Source organism: Entelurus aequoreus, linkage group LG05, assembly GCF_033978785.1.
Source record: "Entelurus aequoreus isolate RoL-2023_Sb linkage group LG05, RoL_Eaeq_v1.1, whole genome shotgun sequence".
In the NCBI taxonomy this organism is placed as follows: Eukaryota; Metazoa; Chordata; class Actinopteri; order Syngnathiformes; family Syngnathidae; genus Entelurus; species Entelurus aequoreus.
In genome coordinates, this window is record NC_084735.1 from 10,515,128 (window position 1) to 10,539,608 (window position 24,481).

Below are 24,481 nucleotides of genomic sequence, written 5' to 3' on the forward strand. Positions count from 1 at the left end.
CAACTACCAGACATCACATACTTACAACTACCAGACATCACATACTTACAACTACCAGACATCACATACTTACAACTACCAGACATCACACACTTACAACTACCAGACATCACATACTTACAACTACCAGACATCACATACTTACAACTACTACACATCACATACTTACAACTACCAGACATCACATACTTACAACTACCAGACATCACATACTTACAACTACCAGACATCACACACTTACAACTACCAGACATCACATACTTACAACTACCAGACATCACATACTTACAACTACTACACATCACATACTTACAACTACCAGACATCACATACTTACAACTACCAGACATCACATACTTACAACTACCAGACATCACATACTTACAACTACCAGACATCACATACTTACAACTACCAGACATCACATACTTACAACTACCAGACATCACATACTTACAACTACCAGACATCACATACTTACAACTACTCCAAGACGGGTACATTTGAAGTTAAATGTTGAAATGCTTTTCCTAGTTACTTGAATTATTTGTATTGACTTTTTTACTTTTAAATGTAACACTGCACTTTACTTTGAACTCTCAATCCAAGTAACTCTCAACTCTCAATCCAAGTAAATGGAACACTTGCAAGATGTCACAAAAATCACAATCTACCTTTTAAATCTTTCAGAAAATGATGTAAGAATATCAAATCGTATTGTTGATTGAATATTGTGATATATACTGTACATATATCGTATTGTGAGCTCAATATCGAATATCGTGAGATTAGTGTATCGCTACAGCCCTAGTTAGTGTAAAGTGTCGCACCAACAACTCTTATATCGGCTGATAAGGACAAGGCTATTTTTTATGTTACATTTTGAAGAGCCAGTCACTTTTTGTCCCAACAATGGTCAACTTTTATTAGGCAAAGACATGACACATGAAATGTCTTACAAGGGCAACAACCAGCACATCTTTTAGAGAGAAGAGTAGTACCTACAGACCATGGACACTCTTCATGTCAGACCTCTACAGAGAAGAGTAGAACCTGCAGACCATGGACACTCTTCATGTCAGACCTCTACAGAGAAGAGTAGAACCTGCAGACCATGGACACTCTTCATGTCAGACTTCTAAAGAGAAGAGTAGAACCTGCAGACCATGGACACTCTTCATGTCAGACTTCTATAGAGAAGAGTAGAACCTGCAGACCATGGACACTCTTCATGTCAGACTTTTAGGGAGCAGAGTGATACCTACAGACCATGGACACTCTTCATGTCAGACTTTTAGAGATAGGACTAGTACCTGCAGACTCTTCATGTCAGACTTTTAGGGAGAAGAGTGGTACCTACAGACCATGGACACTCTTCATGTCAGACTTAGAAATAGGACTAGTACCTGCAGACTCTTCATGTCAGACTTTTAGAGAGAAGACTAGTACCTGCAGACTCTTCATGTCAGACTTTTAGGGAGAAGAGTGGTACCTACAGACCATGGACACTCTTCATGTCAGACTTTTAGAGATAGGACTTGTACCTGCAGACTCTTCATGTCAGACTTTTAGGGAGAAGAGTGGTACCTACAGACCATGGACACTCTTCATGTCAGACTTTTAGAGATAGGACTAGTACCTGCAGACTCTTCATGTCAGACTTTTAGGGAGAAGAGTGGTACCTACAGACCATGGACACTCTTCATGTCAGACTTTTAGAGATAGGACTAGTACCTGCAGACTCTTCATGTCAGACTTATAGAGAGAAGACTAGTACCTGCAGACTCTTCATGTCAGACTTTTAGGGAGAAGAGTGGTACCTACAGACCATGGACACTCTTCATGTCAGACTTTTACAGATAGGACTAGTACCTGCAGACTCTTCATGTCAGACTTTTAGGGAGCAGAGTGGTACCTACAGACCATGGACACTCTTCATGTCAGACTTTTAGAGATAGGACTAGTACCTGCAGATTCTTCATGTCAGACTTTTAGGGAGCAGAGTGGTACCTACAGACCATGGACACTCTTCATGTCAGACTTTTAGAGATAGGACTAGTACCTGCAGACTCTTCATGTCAGACTTTTAGGGAGAAGAGTGGTACCTACAGACCATGGACACTCTTCATGTCAGACTTTTAGAGATAGGACTAGTACCTGCAGACTCTTCATGTCAGACTTTTAGAGATAGGACTAGTACCTGCAGACTCTTCATGTCAGACTTTTAGGGAGAAGAGTGGTACCTACAGACCATGGACACTCTTCATGTCAGACTTTTAGAGATAGGACTAGTACCTGCAGACTCTTCATGTCAGACTTTTAGGGAGCAGAGTGGTACCTACAGACCATGGACACTCTTCATGTCAGACTTTTAGAGATAGGACTAGTACCTGCATACTCTTCATGTCAGACTTTTAGGGAGAAGAGTGGTACCTACAGACCATGGACACTCTTCATGTCAGACTTTTAGAGATAGGACTAGTACCTGCAGACTCTTCATGTCAGACTTATAGAGAGAAGACTAGTACCTGCAGACTCTTCTTGTCAGACTTTTAGGGAGAAGAGTGGTACCTACAGACCATGGACACTCTTCATGTCAGACTTTTAGAGATAGGACTAGTACCTGCAGACTCTTCATGTCAGACTTTTAGGGAGCAGAGTGGTACCTACAGACCATGGACACTCTTCATGTCAGACTTTTAGAGATAGGACTAGTACCTGCAGATTCTTCATGTCAGACTTTTAGGGAGCAGAGTGGTACCTACAGACCATGGACACTCTTCATGTCAGACTTTTAGAGAGAAGACTAGTACCTGCAGACTCTTCAAGTTAGATGGGTCCTGAGCGGGGAATATTCAGGCCAAAGGTCCCAGGACTGGGTTCTGACTTCCTCCTGTTCATCATGTCCTGCGTGGCCGAGATGGAGAAGGCTTTGGTCTTGTTCCCGCGCGGGGCCTGAAGGAAGTCCACTACCGCGCAGGTGGGCTTGGGACGCCTGCGTCTTAACGCCCGTCTCTCTGCCCGAGTCTTGGGCGGGTTCAGCCCGTGGCAGATGCGGGAACAAGCTGTGGTGATTCCGCAGAAGGACGGATCGTCTGAATGGGACGACGTCTCCGAGCTGGCCTCGGACGGACAGTCTCTGGAGGACGGTCTCTTGGTCACGGTGGTGGCGGGCACACCGTTACATAAAGCAGCTCCGTAGCACGGGGGAGGAGCAGCCAGATAGGAAGTCAGAGTCTCCACTTCCTCAATGGATTTCATCTTACGCCGCCTCCTCTGCAAGTTAGCCCACAAGATGATTACATTGTGCTTCACAAATATACTCACACACCTTATTTATTATCCACAACGTACTTTAGTAGGTCAAATACGTTGTAATACAAAGTACATAAGCAGTGAAGTTGTCAGGTTGTGTAAATGGTAAATAAAAAGAGAATACAACAAATCATTTTCAACTTATATTCAATTGAATAGACTGCAAAGACAAGATATTTCATGTTCACACTGACAAACTTTCTTATTTTCTGCAAATATTAGCTCATTTGGAATTTGATGCCTGCAACATGTTTCAAAAAAGCTGGCACAAGTGGCAAAAAAGAGTGAGAAAGTTGAGGAATGCTCGTCAAAGACTTATTTGGAACATCCCACAGGTGAACAGGCTAATTGGGAACAGGTGGGTGCCATGATTGGGTATAAAAGCAGCTTCCATGAAATGCTCAGTCATTCACAAACAAGGACGGGGCGAGGGTCACCACTTTGTCAACAAATGCCTGAGCAAATTGTTTAAGAACAACATTTCTCAACAAGGAATTGAGGGATTTCACCATCTACGCTCCGTAATATCATCAAAAGGTTCAGAGAATGTGGAGAAATCACTGCAGGTAAGCCATGATATTACACACCTTGGATCCCTCAGGCATCAAAAAGCCACATCAGTGTGTAAAGGATATCACCACATGGGCTCAGGAACACTTCAGAAACCCACTGTCAGTAACTACAGTTGGTCACTACATCTGTAAGTGCAAGTTAAAACTCTACTATGCAAAGCCATTTATCAACAACACCCAGAAACGCTTCGCTGGGCCCGAGTTTATCTAAGATGGACTGATGCAAAGTTGAAAATTCTTCTGTGGTCTGACGAGTCCACATTTCAAATTGTTTTTGGAAACTGTGGCTCAAAGAGGAAAAGAACCATCCGGACTGTTCTAGGGTGAAAGTGTAATGGTGATGGTATGGGGGTGTATTAGTGGCCAAGACATGGGTAACTTACACATCTGTGAAGGCACCATTAATGCTGAAAGGTACATACAGCTTTTGGAGCAACATCATGGACGCCCCTGCTTATTTCAGCAAGACAATGCCAAGCCACGTGGCTTCATAGTAAAAGAGTGCGGGTACTAGACTGGCCTGCCTGTAGTCCAGACATTGAAAATGTGTGAAGGCTAAAATATGAGAAGGGAGACTGTTGAACAACTTAAGCTGTACATCAGGGGTCACCAACGCGGTGCCCGCGGGCACCAGGTAGCCCGTTAGGACCAGATGAGTAGCCCACTGGCCTGTTCTAAAAATAGCTCAAATAGCAGCACTTAAAGAGCTGCCTCTATTTTTTAAATTGTATTTATTTACTAGCAAGCTGGTCTCTCTTTGCCTGACATTTTTAATTCTAAGAGAGACAAAACTCAAATAGAATTTGAAAATCCAAGAAAATATTTTAAAGACTTGGTCTTCACTTGTTTAAATAACTTCATTAATTTTTTTACTTTGCTTCTTACAACTTTCAGAAAGACAATTTTAGAGAAAAAATAAAACCTTAATTATTTTAGGATTTTTAAACACATATACCTTTTTACCTTTTAAATTCCTTCCTCTTCTTTCCTGACAATTTAAATCAATGTTCAGGTAAATTTATTTTTATTGTAAAGAATAATAAATAAAATTTAATTTAATTCTTCATTTTAGCTTCTGTTTTTTCCACGAAGAATATTTGTGTAATATTTCTTCAAACTTATGATCAAAATTCAAAAAAATTATTCTGGCAAATCTAGAAAATCTGTAGAATCAAATTTAAATCTTATTTCAAAGTCTTTTGAATTTCTTTTAAAATTTTTGTTCTGGAAAATGTAGAAGAAATAATGATTTGTCTTTGTTTGGTCCAATTTGTTATATATTCTAACAAAGTGTAGATTGGATTTTAACCTTTTCAAAACATGTCATCAAAATTCTAAAATTAATCTTAATCAGGAAAAATTACTAATGATGTTCCATAAATTATTTTTTAATTTTTTTCAAAAAAGATTCGAATTAGCTAGTTTTTCTCTTCTTTTTTTCGGTTGAATTTTGAATTTTAAAGAGTCGAAATTGAAGATAAACTATGTTTCAAAATTAATTGTCATTTTTTTTCGTGTTTTCTCCTCTTTTAAACCGATTAATTAAGTGTAAATATCATTAATTATTAATAATAACATAGAGTTAAAGGTAAATTGAGCAAATTGGCTATTTCTGGCAATTTATTTAAGTGTGTATCAAACTGGTAGCCCTTCGTATTAATCAGTACCCAAGAAGTAGCTCTTGGTTACAAAAAGGTTGGTGACCCCTGCTGTACATCAAGCAAGAATGGGAAAGAATTCCACTTCAAAAATGTGTCTCCTCAGTTCCCAAACCTTTACTGAGTGTTGTTAAAAGGAAAGGCCATGTAACACACTGGTAAAAAGGCCTTTTTTGCAATGTCTTGCTGCCATTAAATTCTAACTTCATGATTATTTGCAAAAATAACAAAGTTTGTCAGTGTGAACATGAAATATCTTGTCTTTGCAGTCTATTCCATTAAATATAAATTGAAAAGGATTTGTTGTATCCTCTTTTTATTTAGCATTTACACAAGCTGACAACTTCACTGCTTTTGTACTTTGTAGTTATTTCAAATAAAGTGTGAGTGCTCCGATGCTGAAGTTGAAGTGAAATGCTGACAGGATGTAGTATGAATGGAAGAATAGTTTGAATGTTCAAAAGTTAGAATTTCCAGGAAAACAGGAATTAGGTTTGGAAGTTGGGAAAGTGTTAAAGTGTTGATGTTGGAATGCTTTGAACACCTTGAAAAATGTGGGAATTGTGCAACTTGGAAAAATGTCCCATTCATTTCAATGGGAACTTCCTGGGAATTTGGGGAAAAGCGGGATGTTTTTTTTTTTAAATGATTAAGAGCATGAATGAGCTGAGTTGGTTGGTGTTGGAATTCTTTAAGTTGGTCAAGAAATGTTGAAGTTTTTTAATGTAATTTCGGGAAAACCGGAAATGTTTCAAGTTCTTAAACCAACTTGCTTATTTGTCCTGACTAAGAGGAATGTTGTGACAGTGGAACGCTTGAAGTGGAGTGAAACATGTGAAAGGAGTCAGCGCACTAAACAGGGTTGGAAATAAGGTTAGAAAAAAAACAGGAATTCCTGGAAATGTGTTGAACTTGGAAAACCGCTTGTTTGAATGTCCAGGATGAGTGGAATGTGGAATGCTTTGAAGTAGGGATGTCCGATAATGGCTTTTTGCCGATATCCCGATATTGTCCAACTCTTTAATTACAGATACCGATATCAACCGATATATACAGTCGTGGAATTAACACATTATTATGCCTAATTTGGACAACCAGGTATGGTGAAGATAAGGTACTTTTAAAAAAATTAGTAAAATAAGATAAATAAATTAAAAACATTTTCTTGAATAAAAAAGAAAGTACAACAATATAAAAACAGTTACATAGAAACTAGTAATGAATGAGAATGAGTAAAATTAACTGTTAAAGGTTAGTATTATTAGTGGACCAGCAGCACACACAATCATGTGTGCTTACGGACTGTATCCCTTACAGACTGTATTGATATATATTGATATATAATGTAGGAACCAGAATATTAATAACAGAAAGAAACAACCCTTTTGTGTGAATGAGTGTAAATGGGGGGAGGGAGGTTTTTTGGGTTGGTGCACTAATTGTAAGTGTATCTTGTGTTTTTTATGTTGATTTAATTAAAAAAAAACAAAAAAAAAACGATACCAATAAAAAAAACGATACCGATAATTTCCGATATTACATTTTAACGCATATATCGGACATCTCTACTTTGAAGCGGTTGAAAAATGTGTTAAAAATGGCTAATTCATTTTGAATGGGGAAAATGTCCCTAAAAAATTGTGGGAAATGTGAATGTAAATCTATTGACTGACAACTTCTCCATGTTGTTGTTCTATCTCAGGGGTCGGCAACCCGCGGCTCCTTGACCACTCTGATGCGGCTCAGCTACATACATGCCGACCCCCCCGATTTTCCCAGGAGATTGATGGATGTCAGTGTCTCTCATAAATTACTCCCAGGGAAAAAATAATCCTATTTACACTCTAATTACTAAATAAAGGGCGTGCCCTAATTGCACTGCAGTAATTGTCCTCTACAGCATTTACATACAGCGTGCCAGTCCAGCCACATGTTGCATGTTGTTATTACTTGCACACACAGGAGACAGCAAAGCATACTTACTCATCAGCCACACAGCTTACACTGACGGTAGCCGTATCAAACAACTTTAACATTGTTACGTTACAAATATGCGCCACACTGTGAACCTACACCAAAAAAGAATGAAAAACACATTTCTGGAGAACATCCCACCGTAACACAACACAACCATTACCCAGAATCCCATGCAGCCCTAACTCTTCCGGTCTACATTATACACACATCAAACCCCCCCCCCCCCCCCCCCCTCTCCGTGCGTTGGTTGAGCGGAAGAGTTAGGGCTGCATGGGATTCTGGGTATTGGTACCGTCAGTGTAAGATGTGTGGCTGCTGAGTTAGTACGCCTTGCTGTCACTTACATGAGCAAGCTGAAATTGCATTCTACGTGTGGTCGAGCGGTACACTGTTAGGGCAGACTGTAGAGGGCGCCAAATGCAGTGTCATCACGCTCTGATATTTGGGAGTCTCCCGGGAAAAGTGAGAGGGTTGGCAAGTATGACGCAATCAAGCGCCATTAGTTCAAAACTCGCGGGCTGCACTAACATCAAATTTCCACATTAAAGTGCGTGCCGGTGCGTGTGTCGGAGACCCCTGGTTAACATAGCACAAAGCATTTAAGCTTTGTATGCGGTGTTTTTCATTTTAAATTTTTTTTTGTGGCTCCCATTACTTTCTTTAATTTGTGAAACTTGCCAAAATGGCTCTTCGAGTGGTAAAGTTTGCCGACCCCTGTTCTATCTGCTCCCCACTGGGGAGGGGGTGTGTCTGTCTCTCATCACCTGGACGATCATTTCCCCATCAATGATTACATAAATATTACTACACATGTGTTTCATGTTCTATCTGCTTGTGGTAAAGAGCAAGGTGGCACCGAAATGTAGGGCGGGGGGGGGGGGGTGTTTCTCAGTAGGTGTATTATCATTTCCCTATGAAATGAATGAATGAATATGAGGTCCAGTAGGAGTAGAATGTATGAATATGAAGTGTTGTGTGTCACACACCTTCCTGTTAGCTGGACTCTCCTCAGCTTGGACACTCTCCACACCTGCAAGACAAAGAAGAGGGTCATAGTCCTGACATGGCATGCAACACACCTGCAAGACAAAGAAGAGGGTGATCGTCCTGCCATGGCATGCAAAGAAGAACCATGTGCTACCTTTAATGGTGTGTGACTGTGAGGAGTTGATGAGTGGATAGGAGGCGCTCCTCTTGAGGGCGGAGTCATGACAGGAAGTCAAGTGCCTAATGAGAGGAGAAAGAGGTGGAGTCAGACTGAAGACAAGATGATGATGTCAGTGTGTACCTGTCAGGACAACAGTAGGTGTAGCTGGTTGCCGGGGGCAACTGTGGTCCAGCAGGAGGAGCGATGGAGATGCAGCGCTTGGCACACAGCAGCAAGGTGACGCACACAGCCAGCAGCACACACACTGCAAGGTACTTCTCCCTGGCACACACCTGTGTGGGCACACACCTGTATCTTTACATCCTCCCTGGCACACACCTGCATCTTTACATCCTCCCTGTCACACACCTGCATCTTTACATCCTCCCTGTCACACACCTGCATCTTTACATCCTCCCTGGCACACACCTGCATCTTTACATCCTCCCTGGCACACACCTGTGTGGGCACACACCTGTATCTTTACATCCTCCCTGGCACACACCTGCATCTTTACATCCTCCCTGTCACACACCTGTATCTTTACATCCTCCCTGGCACACACCTGCATCTTTACATCCTCCCTGGCACACACCTGCATCTTTACATCCTCCCTGGCACACACCTGCATCTTTACATCCTCCCTGGCACACACCTGCATCTTTACATCCTCCCTGTCACACACCTGCATCTTTACACCCTCCCTGGCACACACCTGCATCTTTACATCCTCCCTGGCACACACCTGCATCTTTACATCCTCCCTGTCACACACCTGCATCTTTACATCCTCCCTGTCACACACCTGCATCTTTACATCCTCCCTGTCACACACCTGCATCTTTACAGCCTCCCTGGCACACACCTGCATCTTTACATCCTCCCTGGCACACACCTGCATCTTTACATCCTCCCTGGCACACACCTGCATCTTTACATCCTCCCTGGCACACACCTGCATCTTTACATCCTCCCTGGCACACACCTGCATCTTTACATCCTCCCTGTCACACACCTGCATCTTTACATCCTCCCTGGCACACACCTGCATCTTTACATCCTCCCTGGCACACACCTGCATCTTTACATCCTCCCTGTCACACACCTGTATCTTTACATCCTCCCTGGCACACACCTGTATCTTTACATCCTCCCTGGCACACACCTGCATCTTTACATCCTCCCTGTCACACACCTGTATCTTTACATCCTCCCTGGCACACACCTGCATCTTTACATCCTCCCTGTCACACACCTGCATCTTTACATCCTCCCTGTCACACACCTGCATCTTTACATCCTCCCTGGCACACACCTGTATCTTTACATCCTCCCTGGCACACACCTGTATCTTTACATCCTCCCTGGCACACACCTGCATCTTTACATCCTCCCTGTCACACACCTGCATCTTTACATCCTCCCTGGCACACACCTGTATCTTTACATCCTCCCTGGCACACACCTGTATCTTTACATCCTCCCTGGCACACACCTGCATCTTTACATCCTCCCTGGCACACACCTGCATCTTTACATCCTCCCTGGCACACACCTGCATCTTTACATCCTCCCTGTCACACACCTGCATCTTTACACCCTCCCTGGCACACACCTGCATCTTTACATCCTCCCTGGCACACACCTGCATCTTTACATCCTCCCTGTCACACACCTGCATCTTTACATCCTCCCTGTCACACACCTGCATCTTTACATCCTCCCTGTCACACACCTGCATCTTTACAGCCTCCCTGTCACACACCTGCATCTTTACATCCTCCCTGGCACACACCTGCATCTTTACATCCTCCCTGGCACACACCTGCATCTTTACATCCTCCCTGGCACACACCTGCATCTTTACATCCTCCCTGGCACACACCTGCATCTTTACATCCTCCCTGGCACACACCTGCATCTTTACATCCTCCCTGTCACACACCTGCATCTTTACATCCTCCCTGGCACACACCTGCATCTTTACATCCTCCCTGGCACACACCTGCATCTTTACATCCTCCCTGGCACACACCTGCATCTTTACATCCTCCCTGTCACACACCTGTATCTTTACATCCTCCCTGGCACACACCTGTATCTTTACATCCTCCCTGGCACACACCTGCATCTTTACATCCTCCCTGTCACACACCTGTATCTTTACATCCTCCCTGGCACACACCTGCATCTTTACATCCTCCCTGTCACACACCTGCATCTTTACATCCTCCCTGTCACACACCTGCATCTTTACAGCCTCCCTGTCACACACCTGTATCTTTACATCCTCCCTGGCACACACCTGTATCTTTACATCCTCCCTGGCACACACCTGCATCTTTACATCCTCCCTGGCACACACCTGCATCTTTACATCCTCCCTGGCACACACCTGCATCTTTACATCCTCCCTGGCACACACCTGCATCTTTACATCCTCCCTGGCACACACCTGCATCTTTACATCCTCCCTGTCACACACCTGCATCTTTACATCCTCCCTGGCACACACCTGCATCTTTACATCCTCCCTGGCACACACCTGCATCTTTACATCCTCCCTGGCACACACCTGCATCTTTACATCCTCCCTGGCACACACCTGCATCTTTACATCCTCCCTGTCACACACCTGCATCTTTACATCCTCCCTGGCACACACCTGTATCTTTACATCCTCCCTGGCACACACCTGCATCTTTACATCCTCCCTGGCACACACCTGCATCTTTACATCCTCCCTGGCACACACCTGCATCTTTACATCCTCCCTGTCACACACCTGCATCTTTACATCCTCCCTGGCACACACCTGTATCTTTACATCCTCCCTGTCACACACCTGCATCTTTACATCCTCCCTGGCACACACCTGCATCTTTACATCCTCCCTGGCACACACCTGTATCTTTACATCCTCCCTGGCACACACCTGCATCTTTACATCCTCCCTGGCACACACCTGTATCTTTACATCCTCCCTGTCACACACCTGCATCTTTACATCCTCCCTGGCACACACCTGCATCTTTACATCCTCCCTGGCACACACCTGCATCTTTACATCCTCCCTGGCACACACCTGCATCTTTACATCCTCCCTGGCACACACCTGCATCTTTACATCCTCCCTGGCACACACCTGCATCTTTACATCCTCCCTGGCACACACCTGCATCTTTACATCCTCCCTGTCACACACCTGCATCTTTACATCCTCCCTGTCACACACCTGCATCTTTACATCCTCCCTGTCACACACCTGCATCTTTACATCCTCCCTGTCACACACCTGCATCTTTACTACATCCTCCCTGGCACACACCTGCATCTTTACATCCTCCCTGTCACACACCTGCATCTTTACATCCTCCCTGTCACACACCTGTATCTTTACATCCTCCCTGGCACACACCTGCATCTTTACATCCTCCCTGGCACACACCTGCATCTTTACATCCTCCCTGGCACACACCTGCATCTTTACATCCTCCCTGTCACACACCTGCATCTTTACATCCTCCCTGGCACACACCTGTATCTTTACATCCTCCCTGTCACACACCTGCATCTTTACATCCTCCCTGGCACACACCTGCATCTTTACATCCTCCCTGGCACACACCTGTATCTTTACATCCTCCCTGGCACACACCTGCATCTTTACATCCTCCCTGGCACACACCTGTATCTTTACATCCTCCCTGTCACACACCTGCATCTTTACATCCTCCCTGGCACACACCTGCATCTTTACATCCTCCCTGGCACACACCTGCATCTTTACATCCTCCCTGTCACACACCTGCATCTTTACATCCTCCCTGGCACACACCTGCATCTTTACATCCTCCCTGGCACACACCTGCATCTTTACATCCTCCCTGGCACACACCTGCATCTTTACATCCTCCCTGTCACACACCTGTATCTTTACATCCTCCCTGGCACACACCTGTATCTTTACATCCTCCCTGGCACACACCTGCATCTTTACATCCTCCCTGTCACACACCTGTATCTTTACATCCTCCCTGGCACACACCTGTATCTTTACATCCTCCCTGTCACACACCTGCATCTTTACATCCTCCCTGTCACACACCTGCATCTTTACAGCCTCCCTGTCACACACCTGTATCTTTACATCCTCCCTGGCACACACCTGTATCTTTACATCCTCCCTGGCACACACCTGCATTTTTACATCCTCCCTGGCACACACCTGCATCTTTACATCCTCCCTGGCACACACCTGCATCTTTACATCCTCCCTGGCACACACCTGCATCTTTACATCCTCCCTGGCACACACCTGCATCTTTACATCCTCCCTGGCACACACCTGCATCTTTACATCCTCCCTGGCACACACCTGCATCTTTACATCCTCCCTGGCACACACCTGCATCTTTACATCCTCCCTGGCACACACCTGCATCTTTACATCCTCCCTGGCACACACCTGCATCTTTACATCCTCCCTGTCACACACCTGCATCTTTACATCCTCCCTGGCACACACCTGTATCTTTACATCCTCCCTGGCACACACCTGCATCTTTACATCCTCCCTGGCACACACCTGCATCTTTACATCCTCCCTGGCACACACCTGCATCTTTACATCCTCCCTGTCACACACCTGCATCTTTACATCCTCCCTGGCACACACCTGTATCTTTACATCCTCCCTGTCACACACCTGCATCTTTACATCCTCCCTGGCACACACCTGCATCTTTACATCCTCCCTGGCACACACCTGTATCTTTACATCCTCCCTGGCACACACCTGCATCTTTACATCCTCCCTGGCACACACCTGTATCTTTACATCCTCCCTGTCACACACCTGCATCTTTACATCCTCCCTGGCACACACCTGCATCTTTACATCCTCCCTGGCACACACCTGCATCTTTACATCCTCCCTGGCACACACCTGCATCTTTACATCCTCCCTGGCACACACCTGCATCTTTACATCCTCCCTGGCACACACCTGCATCTTTACATCCTCCCTGGCACACACCTGCATCTTTACATCCTCCCTGTCACACACCTGCATCTTTACATCCTCCCTGTCACACACCTGCATCTTTACATCCTCCCTGTCACACACCTGCATCTTTACATCCTCCCTGTCACACACCTGCATCTTTACTACATCCTCCCTGGCACACACCTGCATCTTTACATCCTCCCTGTCACACACCTGCATCTTTACATCCTCCCTGTCACACACCTGTATCTTTACATCCTCCCTGGCACACACCTGCATCTTTACATCCTCCCTGGCACACACCTGCATCTTTACATCCTCCCTGGCACACACCTGCATCTTTACATCCTCCCTGTCACACACCTGCATCTTTACATCCTCCCTGGCACACACCTGTATCTTTACATCCTCCCTGTCACACACCTGCATCTTTACATCCTCCCTGGCACACACCTGCATCTTTACATCCTCCCTGGCACACACCTGTATCTTTACATCCTCCCTGGCACACACCTGCATCTTTACATCCTCCCTGGCACACACCTGTATCTTTACATCCTCCCTGTCACACACCTGCATCTTTACATCCTCCCTGGCACACACCTGCATCTTTACATCCTCCCTGGCACACACCTGCATCTTTACATCCTCCCTGGCACACACCTGCATCTTTACATCCTCCCTGGCACACACCTGCATCTTTACATCCTCCCTGGCACACACCTGCATCTTTACATCCTCCCTGGCACACACCTGCATCTTTACATCCTCCCTGTCACACACCTGCATCTTTACATCCTCCCTGTCACACACCTGCATCTTTACATCCTCCCTGTCACACACCTGCATCTTTACATCCTCCCTGTCACACACCTGCATCTTTACTACATCCTCCCTGGCACACACCTGCATCTTTACATCCTCCCTGTCACACACCTGCATCTTTACATCCTCCCTGTCACACACCTGTATCTTTACATCCTCCCTGGCACACACCTGCATCTTTACATCCTCCCTGGCACACACCTGCATCTTTACATCCTCCCTGGCACACACCTGCATCTTTACATCCTCCCTGTCACACACCTGCATCTTTACATCCTCCCTGGCACACACCTGTATCTTTACATCCTCCCTGTCACACACCTGCATCTTTACATCCTCCCTGGCACACACCTGCATCTTTACATCCTCCCTGGCACACACCTGTATCTTTACATCCTCCCTGGCACACACCTGCATCTTTACATCCTCCCTGGCACACACCTGTATCTTTACATCCTCCCTGTCACACACCTGCATCTTTACATCCTCCCTGGCACACACCTGCATCTTTACATCCTCCCTGGCACACACCTGCATCTTTACATCCTCCCTGTCACACACCTGCATCTTTACATCCTCCCTGGCACACACCTGCATCTTTACATCCTCCCTGGCACACACCTGCATCTTTACATCCTCCCTGGCACACACCTGCATCTTTACATCCTCCCTGTCACACACCTGTATCTTTACATCCTCCCTGGCACACACCTGTATCTTTACATCCTCCCTGGCACACACCTGCATCTTTACATCCTCCCTGTCACACACCTGTATCTTTACATCCTCCCTGGCACACACCTGTATCTTTACATCCTCCCTGTCACACACCTGCATCTTTACATCCTCCCTGTCACACACCTGCATCTTTACAGCCTCCCTGTCACACACCTGTATCTTTACATCCTCCCTGGCACACACCTGTATCTTTACATCCTCCCTGGCACACACCTGCATTTTTACATCCTCCCTGGCACACACCTGCATCTTTACATCCTCCCTGGCACACACCTGCATCTTTACATCCTCCCTGGCACACACCTGCATCTTTACATCCTCCCTGGCACACACCTGCATCTTTACATCCTCCCTGGCACACACCTGCATCTTTACATCCTCCCTGGCACACACCTGCATCTTTACATCCTCCCTGGCACACACCTGCATCTTTACATCCTCCCTGGCACACACCTGCATCTTTACATCCTCCCTGGCACACACCTGCATCTTTACATCCTCCCTGTCACACACCTGCATCTTTACATCCTCCCTGGCACACACCTGTATCTTTACATCCTCCCTGGCACACACCTGCATCTTTACATCCTCCCTGGCACACACCTGCATCTTTACATCCTCCCTGGCACACACCTGCATCTTTACATCCTCCCTGTCACACACCTGCATCTTTACATCCTCCCTGGCACACACCTGTATCTTTACATCCTCCCTGTCACACACCTGCATCTTTACATCCTCCCTGGCACACACCTGCATCTTTACATCCTCCCTGGCACACACCTGTATCTTTACATCCTCCCTGGCACACACCTGCATCTTTACATCCTCCCTGGCACACACCTGTATCTTTACATCCTCCCTGTCACACACCTGCATCTTTACATCCTCCCTGGCACACACCTGCATCTTTACATCCTCCCTGGCACACACCTGCATCTTTACATCCTCCCTGGCACACACCTGCATCTTTACATCCTCCCTGGCACACACCTGCATCTTTACATCCTCCCTGGCACACACCTGCATCTTTACATCCTCCCTGGCACACACCTGCATCTTTACATCCTCCCTGTCACACACCTGCATCTTTACATCCTCCCTGTCACACACCTGCATCTTTACATCCTCCCTGTCACACACCTGCATCTTTACATCCTCCCTGTCACACACCTGCATCTTTACTACATCCTCCCTGGCACACACCTGCATCTTTACATCCTCCCTGTCACACACCTGCATCTTTACATCCTCCCTGTCACACACCTGTATCTTTACATCCTCCCTGGCACACACCTGCATCTTTACATCCTCCCTGGCACACACCTGCATCTTTACATCCTCCCTGGCACACACCTGCATCTTTACATCCTCCCTGTCACACACCTGCATCTTTACATCCTCCCTGGCACACACCTGTATCTTTACATCCTCCCTGTCACACACCTGCATCTTTACATCCTCCCTGGCACACACCTGCATCTTTACATCCTCCCTGGCACACACCTGTATCTTTACATCCTCCCTGGCACACACCTGCATCTTTACATCCTCCCTGGCACACACCTGTATCTTTACATCCTCCCTGTCACACACCTGCATCTTTACATCCTCCCTGGCACACACCTGCATCTTTACATCCTCCCTGGCACACACCTGCATCTTTACATCCTCCCTGGCACACACCTGCATCTTTACATCCTCCCTGGCACACACCTGCATCTTTACATCCTCCCTGGCACACACCTGCATCTTTACATCCTCCCTGGCACACACCTGCATCTTTACATCCTCCCTGTCACACACCTGCATCTTTACATCCTCCCTGTCACACACCTGCATCTTTACATCCTCCCTGTCACACACCTGCATCTTTACATCCTCCCTGTCACACACCTGCATCTTTACTACATCCTCCCTGGCACACACCTGCATCTTTACATCCTCCCTGTCACACACCTGCATCTTTACTACATCCTCCCTGGCACACACCTGCATCTTTACATCCTCCCTGTCACACACCTGTATCTTTACATCCTCCCTGTCACACACCTGCATCTTTACATCCTCCCTGTCACACACCTGCATCTTTACATCCTCCCTGGCACACACCTGCATCTTTACATCCTCCCTGGCACACACCTGCATCGTCCAGGTGAAGTCACATGGTATGACAACAGCCATATTGGAGTCTATACTGGGAGTACTTCTTCAAAAGACGGGGTAAATATATGTTTTGTGCAGGTGGCCAGCACCGTTTTGTCCTACTCATGTCGGTGGTCCTTGAACTCAGCGTAGTTTGTGTACATGTACAACTTTCTCAGACGCTGCCACAGAAAGACGTGTTTTATGCCACTCCTTCTTTGTCTCATTTTGTCCACCAAACGTTTTATGCTGTACGTGAATGTACAAAGGTGAACTTTGACTTGTTGGTAGTGCTAATCAGGCATGTTTGGCCACTGCATGACTGCAAGCTAATCCATGCTAACATGCTATTTAGGCTAGCTGTATGTACATATTTTTAACTTCCTTTACTTATGTCCTCTGTGTATTTAATATTACATAACATATTTCCTGAGTTTATAAACATGACATAAACTTTAAAAAATGGAAAAAAGATTTTGTGACAATAACAAATATCAAATATCTTGTACTTGGTATCATTACAGTGGATGTCAAGTGTAGATCCACCCATGGCATTTGTTTACATTGTGATGCTGGTGAGCTATTGTATCCTCCTACGGTGTGTAGTGAAGCATGTTTAGCTATTCCTTGTCCTCCAGTGATAATGATACTTGTAAGAAACTTACTTTATTTGTCACCATGGAGGCCAGGATTAGTGATTTAGAAGTAGCTAAAACACTGTGGATGGATGTTAGCCATGTGTTAAAGCATCTCTTCCTGAGGGTGTTTCAGTGTTATAACTTCACCTTTATCTTTACTTTTTACATCAAAATGCGTCCATTCTCCCTTTTCTGTCTACACACTGTGTCTGCTTGTAAGTACTCTGTGTGTGTGCACTGCTGAACATGCTCCTCTGCTTGTAAAAGCAGCAAAGTCACCAGGTGTATGATGTACGTACTGCCCCTTTAATTAAAAGAAAGTGGTATATTTCAAAAGGAGGATAGTGATTTATTAGTACCAACCCTCATGCACACTTGAACTATTTAGTGGTGTGGAATGTTGGAAAAGGCTTGATCAGGTGAAATGACTCACAGTCATGTAGGTATGATCAGGTGAGATGACTCACAGTCATGTAGGTATGATCAGGTGAAATGACTCACAGTCATGTAGGTATGATCAGGTGAAATGACTCACAGTCATGTAGGTATGATCAGGTGAGATGACTCACAGTCATGTAGGTATGATCAGGTGAGATGACTCACAGTCATGTAGGTATGATCAGGTGAGATGACTCACAGTCATGTCGGTATGATCAGGTGAAATGACTCACAGTCATGTCGGTATGATCAGGTGAAATGACTCACAGTCATGTAGGTATGATCAGGTGAAATGACTCACAGTCATGTCGGTATGATCAGGTGAAATGACTCACAGTCATGTAGGTATGATCAGGTGAGATGACTCACAGTCATGTAGGTATGATCAGGTGAGATGACTCACAGTCATGTAGGTATGATCAGGTGAAATGACTCACAGTCATGTAGGTATGATCAGGTGAAATGACTCACAGTCATGTAGGTATGATCAGGTGAAATGACTCAATAGTCATGTAGGTATGATCAGGTGAAATGACTCACAGTCATGTAGGTATGATCAGGTGAGATGACTCACAGTCATGTAGGTATGATCAGGTGAAATGACTCACAGTCATGTAGGTATGATCAGGTGAGATGACTGACAGTCATGTAGGTATGATCAGGTGAGATGACTCACAGTCATGTAGGTATGATCAGGTGAGATGACTCACAGTCATGTAGGTATGATCAGGTGATATGACTCACAGTCATGTCGGTATGATCAGGTGAAATGACTCACAGTCATGTAGGTATGATCAGGTGAGATGACTCACAGTCATGTAGGTATGATCAGGTGAAATGACTCACAGTCATGTAGGTATGATCAGGTGAAATGACTCACAGTCATGTCGGTATGATCAGGTGAAATGACTCACAGTCATGTAGGTATGATCAGGTGAGATGACTCACAGTCATGTAGGTATGATCAGGTGAGATGACTCACAGTCATGTAGGTATGATCAGGTGAAATGACTCACAGTCATGTAGGTATGATCAGGTGAAATGACTCAATAGTCATGTAGGTATGATCAGGTGAAATGACTCACAGTCATGTAGGTATGATCAGGTGAAATGACTCACAGTCATGTAGGTATGATCAGGTGAAATGACTCACAGTCATGTAGGTATGATCAGGTGAGATGACTCACAGTCATGTAGGTATGATCAGGTGAGATGACTCACAGTCATGTAGGTATGATCAGGTGAAATGACTCACAGTCATGTAGGTATGATCAGGTGAAATGACTCAATAGTCATGTAGGTATGATCAGGTGAAATGACTCACAGTCATGTAGGTATGATCAGGTGAAATGACTCACAGTCATGTAGGTATGATCAGGTGAGATGACTCACAGTCATGTAGGTATGATCAGGTGAGATGACTCACAGTCATGTAGGTATGATCAGGTGAGATGACTCACAGTCATGTAGGTATGATCAGGTGAAATGACTCACAGTCATGTAGGTATGATCAGGTGAAATGACTCAATAGTCATGTAGGTATGATCAGGTGAAATGACTCACAGTCATGTAGGTATGATCAGGTGAAATGACTCACAGTCATGTAGGTATGATCAGGTGAAATGACTCACAGTCATGTAGGTATGATCAGGTGAAATGACTCACAGTCATGTAGGTATGATCAGGTGAAATGACTCACAGTCATGTCGGTATGATCAGGTGAAATGACTCACAGTCATGTAGGTATGATCAGGTGAGATGACTCACAGTCATGTAGGTATGATCAGGTGAAATGACTCACAGTCATGTAGGTATGATCAGGTGAAATGACTCACAGTCATGTAGGTATGATCAGGTGAAATGACTCACAGTCATGTAGGTATGATCAGGTGAGATGACTCAGTCATGTAGGTATGATCAGGTGAAATGACTCACAGTCATGTAGGTATGATCAGGTGAAATGACTCACAGTCATGTAGGTATGATCAGGTGAGATGACTCACAGTCATGTAGGTATGATCAGGTGAAATGACTCACAGTCATGTAGGTATGATCAGGTGAAATGACTCACAGTCATGTCGGTATGATCAGGTGAAATGACTCACAGTCATGTAGGTATGATCAGGTGAAATGACTCACAGTCATGTAGGTATGATCAGGTGAAATGACTCACAGTCACGTAGGTATGATCAGGTGAAATGACTCACAGTCATGTAGGTATGATCAGGTGAAATGACTCACAGTCATGTAGGTATGATCAGGTGAGATGACTCACAGTCATGTAGGTATGATCAGGTGAGATGACTCACAGTCACGTAGGTATGATCAGGTGAAATGACTCACAGTCATGTAGGTATGATCAGGTGAAATGACTCACAGTCATGTAGGTATGATCAGGTGAGATGACTCACAGTCATGTAGGTATGATCAGGTGAGATGACTCACAGTCATGTAGGTATGATCAGGTGAAATGACTCACAGTCATGTAGGTATGATCAGGTGAAATGACTCACAGTCATGTAGGTATGATCAGGTGAAATGACTCACAGTCATGTAGGTATGATCAGGTGAGATGACTCACAGTCATGTAGGTATGATCAGGTGAGATGACTCACAGTCGTGTAGGTATGATCAGGTGAGATGACTCACAGTCATGTAGGTATGATCAGGTGAAATGACACAGTCATGTAGGTATGATCAGGTGAAATGACTCAATAGTCATGTAGGTATGATCAGGTGAAATGACTCACAGTCATGTAGGTATGATCAGGTGAGATGACTCACAGTCATGTAGGTATGATCAGGTGAAATGACTCACAGTCATGTAGGTATGATCAGGTGAGATGACTCACAGTCATGTAGGTATGATCAGGTGAAATGACTCACAGTCATGTAGGTATGATCAGGTGAAATGACTCACAGTCATGTAGGTATGATCAGGTGAGATGACTCACAGTCATGTAGGTATGATCAGGTGAGATGACTCACAGTCATGTAGGTATGATCAGGTGAGATGACTCACAGTCATGTAGGTATGATCAGGTGAAATGACTCACAGTCATGTAGGTATGATCAGGTGAGATGACTCACAGTCATGTAGGTATGATCAGGTGAAATGACTCACAGTCATGTAGGTATGATCAGGTGAAATGACTCACAGTCATGTAGGTATGATCAGGTGAGATGACTCACAGTCATGTAGGTATGATCAGGTGAAATGACTCACAGTCATGTAGGTATGATCAGGTGAAATGACTCACAGTCATGTAGGTATGATCAGGTGAGATGACTCACAGTCATGTAGGTATGATCAGGTGAGATGACTCACAGTCATGTAGGTATGATCAGGTGAGATGACTCACAGTCATGTAGGTATGATCAGGTGAAATGACTCACAGTCATGTAGGTATGATCAGGTGAGATGACTCACAGTCATGTAGGTATGATCAGGTGAAATGACTCACAGTCATGTAGGTATGATCAGGTGAAATGACTCACAGTCATGTAGGTATGATCAGGTGAGATGACTCACAGTCATGTAGGTATGATCAGGTGAGATGACTCACAGTCATGTAGGTATGATCAGGTGAAATGACTCACAGTCATGTAGGTATGATCAGGTGAAATGACTCACAGTCATGTAGGTATGATCAGGTGAGATGACTCACAGTCACGTAGGTATGATCAGGTGAGATGACTCACAGTCATGTCGGTATGAGGAACACAAACCTACTCATTTCTGGACTAATGCCGTCTTTCATTCGATTGAAGTGGAGTGGTAATTTCACAATCATTCATGAATTGATCACTTGAGACAGTTGAATGATGCAGACACATTTGTTACTGGGTACTGCAAGTAGACGGCAGCAAATGCTCTACCTGGTTGTGCAGCTGGCTGAGTGTGACGGACAGGTTGACAACCATGTGAGTCATGTTGTGCAGCTGCTCTTGCAGCAAGTGGATGGACTCAGTCTGACGCTGGTCCTGCAACATCATGAACAATCATTAATACAACACATCCAGGATGGTCCTGCAACATCATGAACAATCATTAATACAACACATCCAGGATGGTCCTGCAACATCATGAACAATCATTAATACAACACATCCAGGATGGTCCTGCAACATCATGAACAATCATTAATACAACACATCCAGGATGGTCCTGCAACATCATGAACAATCATTAATACAACACATCCAGGATGGTCCTGCAACATCATGAACAATCATTAATACAACACATCCAGGATGGTCCTGCAACATCATGAACAATCATTAATACAACACATCCAGGATGGTCCTGCAACATCATGAACAATCATTAATACAACACATCCAGGATGGTCCTGCAACATCATGAACAATCATTAATACAACACATCCAGGATGGTCCTGCAACATCATGAACAATCATTAATACAACACATCCAGGATGGTCCTGCAACATCATGAACAATCATTAATACAACACATCCAGGATGGTCCTGCAACATCATGAACAATCATTAATACAACACATCCAGGATGGTCCTGCAACATCATGAAGCATCATTAATACAACACATCCAGGATGGTCCTGCAACATCATGAAGCATCATTAATACAACACATCCAGGATGGTCCTGCAACATCATGAAGCATCATTAATACAACACATCCAGGATGGTCCTGCAACATCATGAATTATAATTAATACAACACATCCAGGATGGTCCTGCAACATCATGAAGCATCATTAATACAACACATCCAGAATGATGAATGATAATGAATACAACACATCCAGAATGATGAAGAAAAGTGAATACAACACATCCAGAATGGTCCTGCAACATGATGAAGAATAAATGATACAACACATCCAGGATGATGAATGATAGTGAATACAACACATCCAGGATGATGAATGATATTGAATACAACACATCCAGGATGATAAATGATAGTGAATACAACACATCCAGGATGATGAATGATAATGAATACAACACATCAAGGATGATGAATGATAGTGAATACAACACATCCAGGATGATGAATGATAGTGAATACAACACATCCAGGATGATGAATGATAGTGAATACAACACATCCAGGATGATGAATGATAATGAATACAACACATCCAGGATGATGAATGATAGTGAATACAACACATCCAGGATGATGAATGATAATGAATACAACACATCCAGGATGATGAAGGATAATGAATACAACACATCCAGGATGATGAATGATAGTGAATCCAACACATCCAGGATGATGAATGATAATGAATACAACACATCCAGGATGATGAATGATAGTGAATCCAACACATCCAGGATGATGAATGATAGTGAATACAACACATCCAGGATGATGAATGATAATGAATACAACACATCCAGGATGATGAATGATAATGAATACAACACATCCAGGATGATGAATGATAATGAATACAACACATCCAGGATGATGAATGATAATGAATACAACACATCCAGGATGATGAATGATAGTGAATACAACACATCTAGGATGATGAATGATAGTGAATACAACACATCCAGGAGGATGAATGATAATGAATACAACACATCCAGGATGATGAATGATAGTGAATACAACACATACAGGATGATGAATGATAGTGAATACAACACATCCAGGATGATGAATGATAATGAATACAACACATTCAGGATGATGAATGATAATGAATACAACACATCCAGGATGATGAATGATAATGAATACAACACATCCAGGATGATGAATGATAATGAATACAACACATCCAGGATGATGAATGATAGTGAATACAACACAGCCAGGATGATGAATGATAGTGAATACAACACATCCAGGATGATGAATGATAGTGAATACAACACATCCAGGATGATGAATGATAATGAATACAACACATCCAGGATGATGAATGATAATGAATACAACACATCCAGGATGATAAATGATAGTGAATACAACACATCCAGGATGATGAATGATAATGAATACAACAC

The 24,481-nt window shown here is 44.3% G+C and overlaps 1 protein-coding gene across 3 annotated transcripts in view; it reads right to left on the reverse strand.

Annotated features, from left to right (window-relative positions):
- Positions 1-875: 875 nt before the first annotated feature.
- Positions 876-24,481, reverse strand: part of LOC133650153 (SUN domain-containing ossification factor-like) — a 97,410-nt gene continuing 73,804 nt past the window's right edge. The window contains exons 20-25 of one of the 3 annotated variants that reach the window (XM_062047070.1): positions 22,341-22,445; positions 8,811-8,962; positions 8,664-8,749; positions 8,509-8,552; positions 2,814-3,276; positions 876-2,528 (exon numbers count right to left, since the gene is read on the reverse strand). In XM_062047070.1, coding sequence (XP_061903054.1) covers positions 2,830-3,276; positions 8,509-8,552; positions 8,664-8,749; positions 8,811-8,962; positions 22,341-22,445 — 834 coding nt within the window. In that variant the 3' untranslated portion in view covers positions 876-2,528; positions 2,814-2,829. The other 2 variants (XM_062047069.1, XM_062047071.1) reach the window with 2 other exon arrangements.